Below are 13327 nucleotides of genomic sequence, written 5' to 3'. Positions count from 1 at the left end.
TAGCCCTTTTGTTATATTGAAATAAAACTGTCTATTTATTTTTACAGGGAGGTCCTTATTATGATGTACTACACAGCATTCTAGGTGCATACACCTGCTATAGACCTGATGTAGGATACGTAAGTTTATTGCGCATTTGCCATGCTTTCAGCTTTTGACTGTTCTCTCCTCCTTTCAGACTTTCCTTAAAAACTGCCTTTTTGACCAAGATTTTTGGTCACTGATCTTGAATATTTCCTTCTGTGACTTGGTGCCAAATTTTGTTTGCCAACAGTCCTATAAAGTGCTTTAGGATATTTATGCTAACAGAAAATTCACAAGACTCATTGATGAGACAAAGAATTGATTACTATTTTAGGTGCAGCTCTTTTGTTTGTACTGATGAAAGTACAAACAATTCCCAGATGAGAATTCTTATCCTTTCTTCTTTACAAATGCTGTGGTAATGCGCTTTTTTCCTCTTGTCCCAAATTGGTGACATAATTTGTGGTGACTATGATTTTTATGTTGGTGTTACTTCAGAAACATCTGTATAAATATGAAGGATTAAACTGGGTCATTTCATTTACCTTAACCAGTGGGTCATCGATATGCTGATGTGCAGCAAGTCTTGGATCTTTGCTTTTCATACGTGTGTTTAGATGAGTGACACATGCGTCACAACCTGCCACTGCTTTGTTGACACTCCACACTTTGCATCCAGGGAATTGGAGTATCCGTTTTATATGTCTTCACCTCATCGGCTAAACACTTTGCTGTGTGATTTTGAGTCAACTCCTCTGATGGCCAAACTAAGTAGGGTAATTTCATTGCGGTGCATCAACGCATGGATCATAATGTTAGTTCCAGCTTGCTGGTCTGTTATACTCCAGTGTTAGCTACTTGGGTGGTTGCACCAAAGATTAAATTATGGGTTTATAAGTGTAATATAGCTGCTGTATAATATAGTCTTTGTGTTGCTTCTGCTTAAGTTTCAGCATAAAAATCAGAGTGTAACAAGGGCTTTAGGCCATGGGTGGAACAGAAGCTTCCTCAATATTGTACTGTATGATTTGCCTTTGGACTCTGTTAACACTGAACTGCAAGGCACCAGTAAAAGATCTGCACCTGGAGAGTGACATCAGAAATTGCTCTGTACAGGAGGCATTAAGGTATTCAGTCAAAGTTAGTTGTGCACAAGAGTCGGGGTGACAGTGAGGCAGGCGGTGGTTTCAGGTGCAATTAGTAACGTAATGTTTATTTGAAAAAAGCTTGCAATTTGTTTTGGGAGGTGAAGATGAAATACTCGGTTACAACTTGAGTGTATGGTAAATACTTTAACGTATGTCAGTTAGGTCTGAAAAAAATTACTGTATTTTGATTAGGTGTAAACTTTGCTTTTGTGTAAAACTAATTTCCTTAGTACTAATGTTAAGTAGCAATATACAATGTGTGTGTAATTGGTATAGATGGTCATGTATTTCCTTCAATCGTTAAATTATGCAGGCGACATCCAGTGGTGTAGTGGAAAACTTTTGAGGTGCAGGAGCTTTAAGAAAATGTGTTGGCCATATCATTTCTAAATCTATTATTATACTGTTTTCCTACGTATTAATCATTTGAGTCCCCATAAATCAGTAAGCTTTTTTTAATTGAAAAATATTGGTACCAATAGAAATTTTATTTTGAATTGTGTGGAATTTTAAGTCACTAGGTTTGAGCATAGCTAGAATTTTATTGTGCAACATCTTAAAGATTGAGTTATTCAAAATTGTTAGGATTTCAGATAGGACTTGACCTACTTATATTACAAATGCCAAAGCCTAGACTAGATATGGGTTAAAGTCAATAAAATGACTAGAAAAGTAAGATGTATCACTGAATGATAAATGCAGGGTAGCTGTACTGAGTTTCCATCCATGGCACCATTTCTGATTCTGCTTGGTGCAGAGGTTTCAGTGTCGATGTACTCGACTGGGAGGCATTCGTGTATTGGTTTTCCACCTTCTTTTGCCTCATCGGCATTGGTATATGTTTGACTTTTGTTGCTCAAGTACGTCTATCAATCTGTCTCACATCTTAATATTGTTTGTGGGCATTTTCTCTGCTGGGTTCATTCGCCATCCTTGTCATCACTTTCATCATTTACATTTCATGACCCAAAAATTGCCTTGGCCTATTGGCTGAATTTGTGACATTACGTTGGGCTTGGAAATTTTTGAGAGTGTCCTGTGGGCAGTTGTTAGCAATTCTGACTGAGGTCTTTCTTCCTTCAGGTTGGCAGTGAGTACTAGTGGGCCGGTGGATTTTAGGCTGTTTTATTCTATAAGCTGCCAACCTGTCACTTTGAGACTTAGGCTTAGGGGCAACAATATCTTTAATGTTACAGGGATAAATTAAAGACAATAATACAATCTTAAGATTTTGATGTTAATATTTGAACTGTTTTCTTTTGGTCTGTGATCAATCTTTTGATTTAGTTAAAATCTTGTAATTGTTTCTGGATAAAAGTTATTTGCTCAACTAGATTACATATGTTCACTTTAAACATTCTCTCCCAATAGGTGCAGGGAATGTCATTCATTGCTGCTGTGTTAATTCTGAACCTGGATACTGCAGATGCCTTCATTGCCTTTGCTAACTTATTGAACAAGCCATGTCAAATGGCATTTTTTCGTGTGGACCATGGCCTTGTGAGTATTTTGATGCTTTATCTTGTCATTTTGAAGGTTCCTTTGTTAATACCAGCTGTCTGAGGAAAGCTGAAAAGCTTAAATCATTTTAAATTGTGCAGAATGGCAGAACAATATAAGCAAAATACCACAAAGAGGGGTGATCATCGCCATTTTCTTGTGAGCAATTAGAGATAGAATCATAAACACCCTACGGTACAGAAAGAGGCCAGTCGGCTCTTCGAATCTAGATCGACCACAATCCCACCCAGGCCCTACGCCCATATCCCTACGTATTATCCACTGATCTCTTCAACCAACGCATCTCACAACACTAGCATGGCCAATCAACCTAACCTGCACACCTTTGGACTGTGGGAGAAACCGGAACACCCAGAGGAAATCCACGCAGACGCAAGGAGAATGTGCAAACTCCACACAGTGACCCAAGCCAGGAATCGAAGCCAGGTCCCTAGAACTGTGAAGCAGTAGTGCTAACCACTGTGCTACCGTGCTGCTCATAATTTATTTATTATTGTCACAAGTAGGCTCACATTAACACTGCAACGAAGGTACTGTGAAAATCCCTGAGTTGCCACAATCCAGCACCTGTTTGGGTCGACTGAGGGAGAATTTAACATGGCCAATTCACCTAATCTGTACATCTTTGGACTGTGGGAGGAAACTAGAGTACCCAGAGGAAACCCACACAGACATGGGGAGAACATGCAAACTCCACACAGACAGCAACCCAAGCTGGGAATCAAACCTGGGTCCCTGGCACTGTAAGGCAGTGGTACTAATCACTGTGCCACCATGCCACCTCAACAGATGTTGTCTATGACAGCAATACACACATCCCATGAAATAATTTGGAGAAAGAGAGAGTTTTTCTCATTCTCAGCTAGAATTCTTTTAAGGGTGGAAAGTTAGAGGAAAGGATAAAACTAGTTACCGAACAAATGAAGATTTTGTCTGCAATGCAGGGACTGTATTAATGAACAGAAGTCATGCATATGAAATGCTTTCAGTTGCTTTCTTTTACAATTTGTAATATTACTTTGTATATAGTGGAGAAACTAACTGTATTTAAATTTTCAGTAGTAAGATTTAATATAGAAATAGTGATATTGAATGCAGACACTTTAATATCTTAAAAAATACTGAATGGGTTGGTTTTAAAAAGTTGCTAACACTGTTGAGTATGAAAACATGGCAGGTTGTTTACAGCACAGCCAAGTCTCTGTTTAATGTACTGAATTGCAGCATTAAGACCTTGGTCAGTTGAGATCACCAGTAGGTTTATGCAGCTCTGCAGCCAATCTCCAGAAGGTGCTTAAAAAAAAAAGTAGTCCTTGTTTCTTGTGCATTGGAAGGGGTAGAGGTGTGGGGAAATCAGAAGGAATAGAGAATATCTTCCTAAACACAACTATTTCTGGTTTCAACCAGGATATGCAAAAAAACTAGCAGATTTCTAGCCCATTACTAGCAGTATCCACGATCAGCTAATTTAGCATCTTTGGGAGATTGGACCAGTGATCTTCTACTGTGCAAAATTCTTCTATTCACAGGGTAAACTCATTAACATGAGGATGATTGTAACAGTTGCCTTTAAGTAAAAATATGCATGTAGTTATGCATTTGTCACGGAAAATTTAGTAGAATTTTGATTTATAAAGTTCAGCCTGATATAAATTATAAATTAATCTTCATTTATTCTATAAACAAAAATGCCTTGCCTGTTTGTGTTTACATAATGTAGTCACCACAATTTAAAATGTCCATGTTTGAATTGGACAGCTACTTTTCTTTGCCAAAAATCAATGACCTTTATCAATTTACATTAAAGTCCATAGCAAAGTAGCTGCTAACAGCATGTATAGCTGTGCTTGCTCACTAATTCGTACCTCGGGAGGAGAGAAGTAGGGTGAAAGGGTTACTTTAATCTGGTGGATACAAAGGTTGGCCTAAATATATGTTAAGGAACTTGATTCGTCAAGCTAAAAGCACAGACATGGATGGAGCTGTTGGACTGAAGTCCTAGATAAATATTTATAGATGAAAGCAGATTGTATTCAGAAAACCCAAATTCATTGAATGCAAACAATTTTTGTCACAAATATTAACGGGTACAAGGTTTACAATTTTTTTTACACTGGCAATTGCATGTGGCAGACAATTCATGTTCATACCAATATGCCTGTTTTAAGATGTATAGTGCATAAAGAATGTTATTGCAAATTACGCTTTTAAAAAGCTTAAAGACTGTTGGGAAAACTCTGAATGACTACTTGATGGTGATCTGAAATTGATTTCAAATCTTGGTCGGCTGTGTTTTTACTGGTCATTGGTTATACTGATTAAGACTATTCTTTAGTTTTTTTGTTATAACAATAGTTTGCACACTTTCTTTTCCCCTGGCCCTCCCCATCTAGATGTTGAAATACTTTGCAGCCTTTGAGGTATTCTTTGAGGAAAACCTACCAAGGTTATTTGCACATTTCAAGAGAAACAACCTTACCCCAGATATTTATTTAATTGACTGGTAAGCAATGTTCTCATAATTTTCTGAAGCTTTTAATGCTATACTACTACAAGTTTCTGTTGGTGTCTCTTCTGTTCTCAACTTAGTTGAGTACAGACAGAGTGGGTGTTAACAAAGTTCAATCTATCTTTAGATGTGCTCTTTCATTTTCTGAGTTTTCAAATAAAACAGGTCCTTGAAATGTTGAGTGATTCCTGGAACTAAAGCATTCATTAATCCAGTTCTCATGCATATATACACACACGGTGCCAAAAAGCTTTTGGTTTTTATGTAGTTTACAAAAGGTTAATCTTAGAGACAGTTATTGCTAACATGCTGTTTGGAAGGTGAGGAATAATTGAACTCCTTCCCATGCTGGTGTATTCCCGCATTGTGATTGGAAAAGCTCCCTTTTCTTAAGCCAGAAAGGGGTGATTTGAAATTAATTTATTTAAATGATAGAGTCTTCTAATTCATTATTTAGCACACTTGGAATTAGTTTTTGGCCATGGGGGGTTGGGAATGCTTGGTGAAGACACCAACCTTGCGGCACATTGTACACAGAGAGTGAAATGTAATCTTTTGGTGAAGGGGTATTAGAGAATGGTGGTTAATTAGGCGACCACACGCAGATATAATTGAGTTCCTTTTTAAATTTATTCATTCTGTCTTTATCTTTAGGTTGAACTAAATTCTCATGTCGCTGCACCACCCCCACCAACACTATTCATGCTTTTCACATTAAGATGCCTCTATAAGGCCATAAAAGTTAAATGCCACGGTTAAGTTTCAGCCAGTTCAATAAATGGTTACCCTGCATTTAATTCAAAAGGTTGTGTTGATTTCACCAAAAGTCAGGTATTACCGTTTCAATGAGCTGTTTAGTGATGAGATTCTAATAATTGCTAAGTAAAATTTCCTATTTTTTAAGTAAAATCCTGAGTACTTATTGTTTTCACCATCTACCATGTACAACTGGAATATCATATTACTACCAATGCATGAGTTGTAAATGTTGGAAGGTGTTTAAGTTTGTTATACTGTAAGTGTAGTAGCACTGCAGCACCTCATTGTAATTACAGTATGACAAATTTTCAACAGGTCATTTCTATTATTAATGTGGTCATGGACAATCATTATGTAACATTTTTAGTATGTTGTGCCTATTGTTTCATAAGTTTTATGCACTTGTGCAGTTATTGAACATTTACAATAAGATTACTTTTATTGTAGCAATGGTTTATAAAAATTGACTAGGACAAATATTTGCCTTTTCTTGCTTGAGCCCTGATAATCTGAAGGGCACATGTTCATTTTTCAGTTTTTTAAATTATATTTTTTGGAAATAATCATTTTTCTATAAATTGAACAAATGGTTCCACTGGACAAAGTAAAAGGTTGAATCCTACAATGTTTATGTAAGGTTCTTGTGTAGGGTTAAGAATTCCTTCAAGCGTTAAATCAGCATTTGTATTCACAAGAAATTTTTCCAAACTGGCATGAATTTGGTCGTTTGGAAATTGGAAAGCCCCATCTTGATTGACTTAAGCAGCACATTTTCATTGGCAGAACAACTTTCTAAAAACCTTGGTTGCCAGATGTCTACTGTTCTTTAGTTATTTTTGAAATGAATGTTTGCTCCAAGTAAGTGATTATTGAAGGTATAATGATTTTGTTTTAATTTCCTTCAGGATCTTTACTCTGTACAGTAAATCTTTTCCTCTGGACCTTGCATGTCGAGTCTGGGATGTATTCTGCCGTGATGGAGAGGAATTTCTCTTCAGAACTGCTCTGGGGATCTTAAAGCTATATGAGGATATTTTGACCCAATTGGATTTTATCCACATGGCACAGTTCCTGACCAAACTCCCTGAAGATATGTCATCTGAGGATCTCTTTGGGGCCATTGCAACCATTCAGTTACAGAGCAGAAATAAAAAGTGGTCTCAGGTAAGAGAGAAGTAAAGCTCTTATTACCATAAGAGGCAAAAAAAATTGATGCCGAAACAGTTTTTTCTTCTATTGAACTATTGCAAAAATAGGAAGTCCTTTTTATCAGAATATATGACATTTGGTATAAATGGGCTGAATTTTACCCCAAGCTTCAGGACCGCAATATTCAGCAGAAATATTGGCACCTAGCACACACTTGCCAGTTGTGGGATTGGCTTAGCAATTTTACCACTGGTGGGCTTCCAAGGCCATTTATGAACCCCATGTCCTTTTACTGATGCTGCCAACACAGTTAGAGGACCAACAACTCTGAAGCCTCAGAAGTACCACTAGGGGAGATATATGCTGCTGATGCAAATCAAAGATGTTGGACTGTCTAAAAATGGATGCATCTTTGTTGGAGGTAAATACAAATTTAAATTCAAGATGGCGGGGGGTGCTTCTCGGGAGAATGGTTGGGACCCCGACATTGTCTTTCCTGCCCAAGGTTGTCTATGTGTCATGGGGCCCCAGGCTCTCATGGCCGCCTGGATATTACCTTGCCCTTTCTCTAGTGATCCTCATGCAAACCCTTCACCATTCCCACTATTTATTTTAATGCCCTCTTGAGGTAACTAGTTATGTGATACTGGTCCCTACACATTTCAGGTTAACACTGTAGTACAGCTGATACAAGTACCACATAAATTGAAATCCATTTCTTCTACGCCAATCTTCTTTGAACCATGCATTCAGGACTCTGATCTTATTTCATTCTTTGCCAAAGTGCTCATGGCTCAGTCAGTGATCCAGAAATGATTATTTTTGTGGTTCTGCTTTCTAATTTAGCTTCTAGGTACTCCTAGTCCCTCAACAAAACGTCTTTCTTGGACCTATCTATGTCGCTGGTACTCACATGCATCACAACAACTGGACCCTTCCCTTCAAGTCCAAGATTGTCTCCAGCTTGAAGGAGATATCCTTAAAATCTGGCAGCAGGCATGCAACCCAACCTGTGGCAAATAGGTGCTCTTGCTGCCACTGGTTGCAGAGAATAGTATGTATTTAAATATATTGGCCCTTTTCACACTCCCCTCAACACCGAATGGCTCCTTGCACCACAGTGTTAGGTCAGTTTATTATCTCTAATGTCATCCTATTTATCAAAACTTAATTCCGATAGAGAATCTGAAATTCTGCTGCGGTTTTGAGTCATAATTTTTTTCACTTTCAGGTATTGTCAGCACTGCAGAAAGATACGAGAGAGGTGGACAAAGGGAGCCCAGCTATGAAACGATGACCTGCATATTTGAATGTTTGAAGTCAGATCGCAGTACACTATGGCCATCATTTTCAAAAATGCAAATCAGATTTTGTAAATTGCAACGGTGGAGTTTTTACTGTGATTTACAACAATCCTCGCGTTATCTAATACACTGGAATTAGCCTTAAAAATATATTTTGCATAATTGAAATCATGGATGCAGCCTTAAGAATCTTGAACAGTCTCATCTCCTGTCTCTCTCATGATGTTAGTTTAGTTGAACAATTTTAAACTTCATTAAAATAGTGAAAACAGAAGTATTTACTTCAGTTGTTTCTGGCCAACTTTACATGAAGCATTTGAAGTGGGTGGTACATAATATACAGCCAACAAGGTCACAAATTTGATCGTGTGATTTGTAAAGCGCGCATGTCCACTCTTAAAGAGCATGGAATGGGTTCATAAATTTGACAGCTTAGTTTGCCTTTCAGTTCAGCTGCCCTCCTGTCATGTCAGGAGATTTAGGGTAAACCAATAAATCGATGTTTCCAACCATTTTATAGCTTTTCATGACTTTTTAAATGGATAACAGTGCATTTTAATAATTTGAGCTGCATCCAATCTCACCTCGTTGAAGGAGAAGACACAACAGTGGCTGCATCCATCCACCCATCATGAACTGTTTCGAACCACACGACTGAATCTTTCCATAAGCTTTACACTGAAATCCAACTGTCGTTTTGCTGCTTGTGCAAACAAATTCCAGGTAGTGAATAATGTCCAAAAATATGATTTTTCAGTAGCAAAGCGAGTGTTCCTCTTAGCAGGCCCCACATGCCAGAATTAAGTTTCTACATCTGCGTTGTTGTTACACAAGTTTCATATTTCAATTGTAGCCCGTGCTACAGTCAATCTATCCACTGCAAGTCGTAGAAGAGAAATTAACATACCATAGCCAAGAGTTTAATGTTACCTTTGCAGCAAAGTAAGGAACCATTGGTGTGGTGGGGCAGATGACCGTGCTCCATGGTAGTGCCCTCAGATATATGTGTGGGTGTCCCTCATCATCCTACAACTCAGGGTAGTTCAAACAATTAATATTGACCTGAGGTTTACAAGGAAAGTTAATAAGCAGATTTTTAAATTTAAATACTTGCTCAAACTGTTAGAGATGATTTCACTTGTATTAGCTGAGCTTTACTAGCAGCTTCACAACATCTTTTTTGCATTGACGTACTGAAAATATCAATATGGCACCAGGCATGTCTGTTTTTGGAGTTATGGTTACTATCATAAATCATTCACTCGGCTCAATGGCTCAGTTAATAAAGACATTGTTTAACCCCATAATGACCCGTAATTCCTGGGTCAGATTATTCAGTTGTACTTACTTAGCAGCTCTTAACTAGAATAGAAGGACCCTTGGGCTAAAGAGAATTTTAAAAATTACAGCCAGAATTCCAGCTCCTGATTGCTACAAATGACCTCTGTTGGAAGGTCCACATATGTGAACATCAGGTTAGAAAATGATTTTGCTCATTCATAGGCAGCACAGTATCACTGATGCTGTGGTGATATTTTAGTTCACACCTTAAAGGAACTAAAGCCTTTCAGAAAAGTTTGGAGTTTTGGGCATATTCATACATTAGCCACCCAATTAATGATAGAACTGCTGAGTTAAATTATTATTTTCGAATAGAAATGATCCATTCAAAAGATATTTTAATCTAAAGTAATACAGACCATGGTTAAGTATATTTTTATGATTGTATGCACATTAATATTTCTGATCTTTTCTCACCACTTGACATGATTTTTTTTGTTCTTCTGAAGATCACTGGTATAGGTAGACTTGCACTGTAGCATATTCAAGTGGCGGCAGTTCTTTTTATGTCTAAACTGTAATTGCGAGCTTTTCTAACAAAGAGGCTTAACTGATGTTCAGCGCTCCCCATCTTTGCATCCAGCATGCATGTTCCAGCAGGAGTCATTCAATATTGAGTACGAGCACTGGCCAGTTTTCTTCTTCCTCAACCATTGACAAATAATTTCTGAATCTAGCTGTAAAAGTCCATCATTTGGGTGCAGAGATCAGCTGACTTGCACAAACCCGTGCAACTGTAAAGGCCGTTTAGCATAAACACTAACGTACCTCTAAGATTTTTTGACCTGCTAAAAAATCTCGCTCAGTTCTGAATTGAATCCCAATTCTGTTAAACTCTGCTATTTGGTATTGGAATATGTTAAGACTGATACATTTTGGGACGAGTTACTGAATTAGTGCTAAAGTGCAATATATTCATCAGGACAGTCGGTTACATCCTGAGGACCTTGCGTCTTAGATTTAAATTGGCAGTATCTGCATTGCTGGACTTTGTGTTCCATGCTGTCGAGTTAACATGTTCACAGGGATTAAGGGATCAACTTCTGCTAACATGCTTTGAAAATATTGCAAATATCCCAATTAATCTCAAACACTGCTCATTTTCCACCTTTGTAATGCTTTATGATCAACATACAATCAAAGGGTATGTGTTTAAATCCTGTCATTTGCACCTTTGAAGACGTGAGAACTCCAGGCTTGTGAACAAAAAGATGTGATGGCCCGTGAGTCTGTCAATTTTGTACTTGTGACTTGAAATTTTAAATTTCCTTTTGAGGAAAATTGAAGATCCCATCAACTGTATTGCAAGCTATTTCATACTGGTTTGATCATTATGCAAACTCCTCAGTGAATTCAAGTTTGAAAGGACTTTAATCAGCAGACACTCAGCCGTACAGGATCATCCCAAGGGAAGTACACACAGAACTGTTGGTATATGTGGAAACCTTGCTTGTAACCAAATGCAACAAGAGATTCTCTATTTTCCAGATTTAAAATTTAAATTTAATGAAAAAAAAGCATGTAACATTACACAGTTCAGGAATTTATTTTATTTTGGGTAGTATGTATAATTAACAGTTCAGATTATTTATCTGGATTATGCAAAGTTTTGTCATGAAGAGGTACAGTAGAGAGATACAGGACCACTATTCCGTAGAGGAAATAAAGTGAGTTATAAATAAACTGAGCTTCTCCTTTTCCACTGACTGCTGTAGGAGATGTGAATAGTCGAATATTGAAGGCCTGTTAGCAGAGAGTGACTTATTTGCACTTGTGTCATACAATACCTTATAAATGTCTGTATAACTTGTACTTGTGAAGCTACTTTTTTTCCAGTTGTTTGTGTGCAGTACTTTTACCATTTATTGTTTTGTATAGATGTGTCATCACACCAAATGAAGATTTATTGTGGTAGCGTGAAGAGTTAAATGCTGCAATAATTAAATATTTGCACAGTTTCTTTTGAGAGAATTTATCATGAAATATCCCTCATCTGGGATGTAGTTGAGAACTTTTGTCTTTGATTAGATTTGGGGTACTTTGTGACAAAACAATGCAATTGCGATGTGTATATAAATCTCAATCAAATTAGATTATTTCAAGTTGTACATATGGAAATGTTTAAAGGCTACGTTTATATCTATTTTGGAGGACCATGCACAGTACCTTTTTCGTTTTAACCGCAATGTGATTTATTTCCTACTTTCTTTTGAGACTGGAAACACTCCTTTTTTCTGGATTTTGCAAAGTTTCTGCTGTTTTGGCACTGGAAGTGACTTTAACACATTTTAAACATGCTTTATTAATTGTACAATCATTGGAATGTAATTGCCACAGTTTCAACATTACGAATCAACATTATGAACCAACATTTTAAAAAGCACGCCTGTAGTTTTAATAAAGGTACATACTCTATTAATCCTTGCAGTATGTTTGGCTGTAAATGCTTTAAGTTGAGCAGACTGGGAAGTGTTGATGCAGCTGATTGTGAAAGAAACTATACCAAGTTACAAAATCTTAAGAATTTCCTTCAGATGTAAATAAGATGTTTTCCTAAAAGAAATAACTGAATAAAGACGGACTATAGTGAAATGTTTGTTTTTTGTAAGTTTTTAATAGGATCTGCAGCTCCACAGCCATCACCCTGTTTCACAAAGACTAAATTCAGGGGCTGTTCTGGAAATCAATTTAAACCAAAACAGTTCATTGATGCACTTAAAAATGTTGTCAATACGGTGGATCCATCCAGAGCATAACTTTAAAAAAAGGATTAGAAGTTAAGGTAGTGGCTTCAGGGAGAATTCAGCAACTTGGATTTCCGAGCACCAGCACCTGTGAGATACATACACAACGCTTCTTTTCAAACTTGTGATAAATCTTGAACTTAAATTGAATTTTTTTGTAACATTGCGTCAGTATTTTTTGTTTAAAATATATTGCTGTACAAAAAATACAAACTTCTTGCTTAAATTTTGAATGTAAGAATCTGATGCTTGACGCCTATTAAATGCCTGTCCAGTGTTGAAAAGCTTGCTAGTTATACTGTATATTGGCATTCCGTGTCCGTTGTTTGATGACATTAAACATGTAGAGCAGACAAATAGAGGTCAGTCTCTGCCTCCAACTTGTCTTTTCTGTTTCCCTGCAATATATAACAATCGGTGTAGGTTATTTTTCTAGTGATATTTCATTCCCTTTTGAGTGTTGCATACATTTTAGTTTTTAATAAAACCTTAACACATTTTGACTTTTGCAATGACTCTTAACTCCCCTCTGAACTTTTTAACATTTGCTAGGTTTTGTGCTGATTGTATGCTCGTGAGTCAGTCACCAAATTACACTAACAATGTAACTGCAATAGCTTCTGATGCATTCACTCTAGTGCTCTGCTGTTTAAATTAATATCAGATAATCAAATAACTTCAAAAATCCAACTTTACACCAGAGTCTCACACCACAGGTCGAAGCTGTGTAAGGATCTGACAGCACGTGGAACCATGTTGACATCTGATTCTCCAGTTTTGCTATCACTTTCATGTCAAGATGCAGATTAAATAATTTAGTACCAGTGA

General features: G+C 37.1%; 1 protein-coding gene across 4 annotated transcripts in view; it reads left to right on the top strand.

The window, feature by feature from the left end:
- Nucleotides 1–12860, top strand: part of LOC145346817 (TBC1 domain family member 14-like) — a 79749-nt gene extending 66889 nt beyond the window's left edge. For all 4 annotated transcript variants that reach the window (XM_080194598.1, XM_080194587.1, XM_080194607.1 and 1 more), the window contains 5 exons: nucleotides 48–119; nucleotides 2544–2672; nucleotides 5087–5196; nucleotides 6867–7125; nucleotides 8342–12860. In XM_080194598.1, coding sequence (XP_080050724.1) covers nucleotides 48–119; nucleotides 2544–2672; nucleotides 5087–5196; nucleotides 6867–7125; nucleotides 8342–8407 — 636 coding nt within the window. In that variant the 3' untranslated portion in view covers nucleotides 8408–12860. The remainder of the gene's footprint in view (nucleotides 1–47; nucleotides 120–2543; nucleotides 2673–5086; nucleotides 5197–6866; nucleotides 7126–8341) is intronic.
- The last annotated feature ends 467 nt before the right edge of the window (nucleotides 12861–13327 follow it).

The sequence above is a fragment of the Carcharhinus amblyrhynchos genome, chromosome 1 (genome assembly GCF_965287045.1).
Source record: "Carcharhinus amblyrhynchos chromosome 1, sCarAmb.v2.hapA, whole genome shotgun sequence".
Taxonomy (NCBI): Eukaryota; Metazoa; Chordata; class Chondrichthyes; order Carcharhiniformes; family Carcharhinidae; genus Carcharhinus; species Carcharhinus amblyrhynchos.
This window is presented reverse-complemented; position numbering and strand designations above follow the sequence as displayed.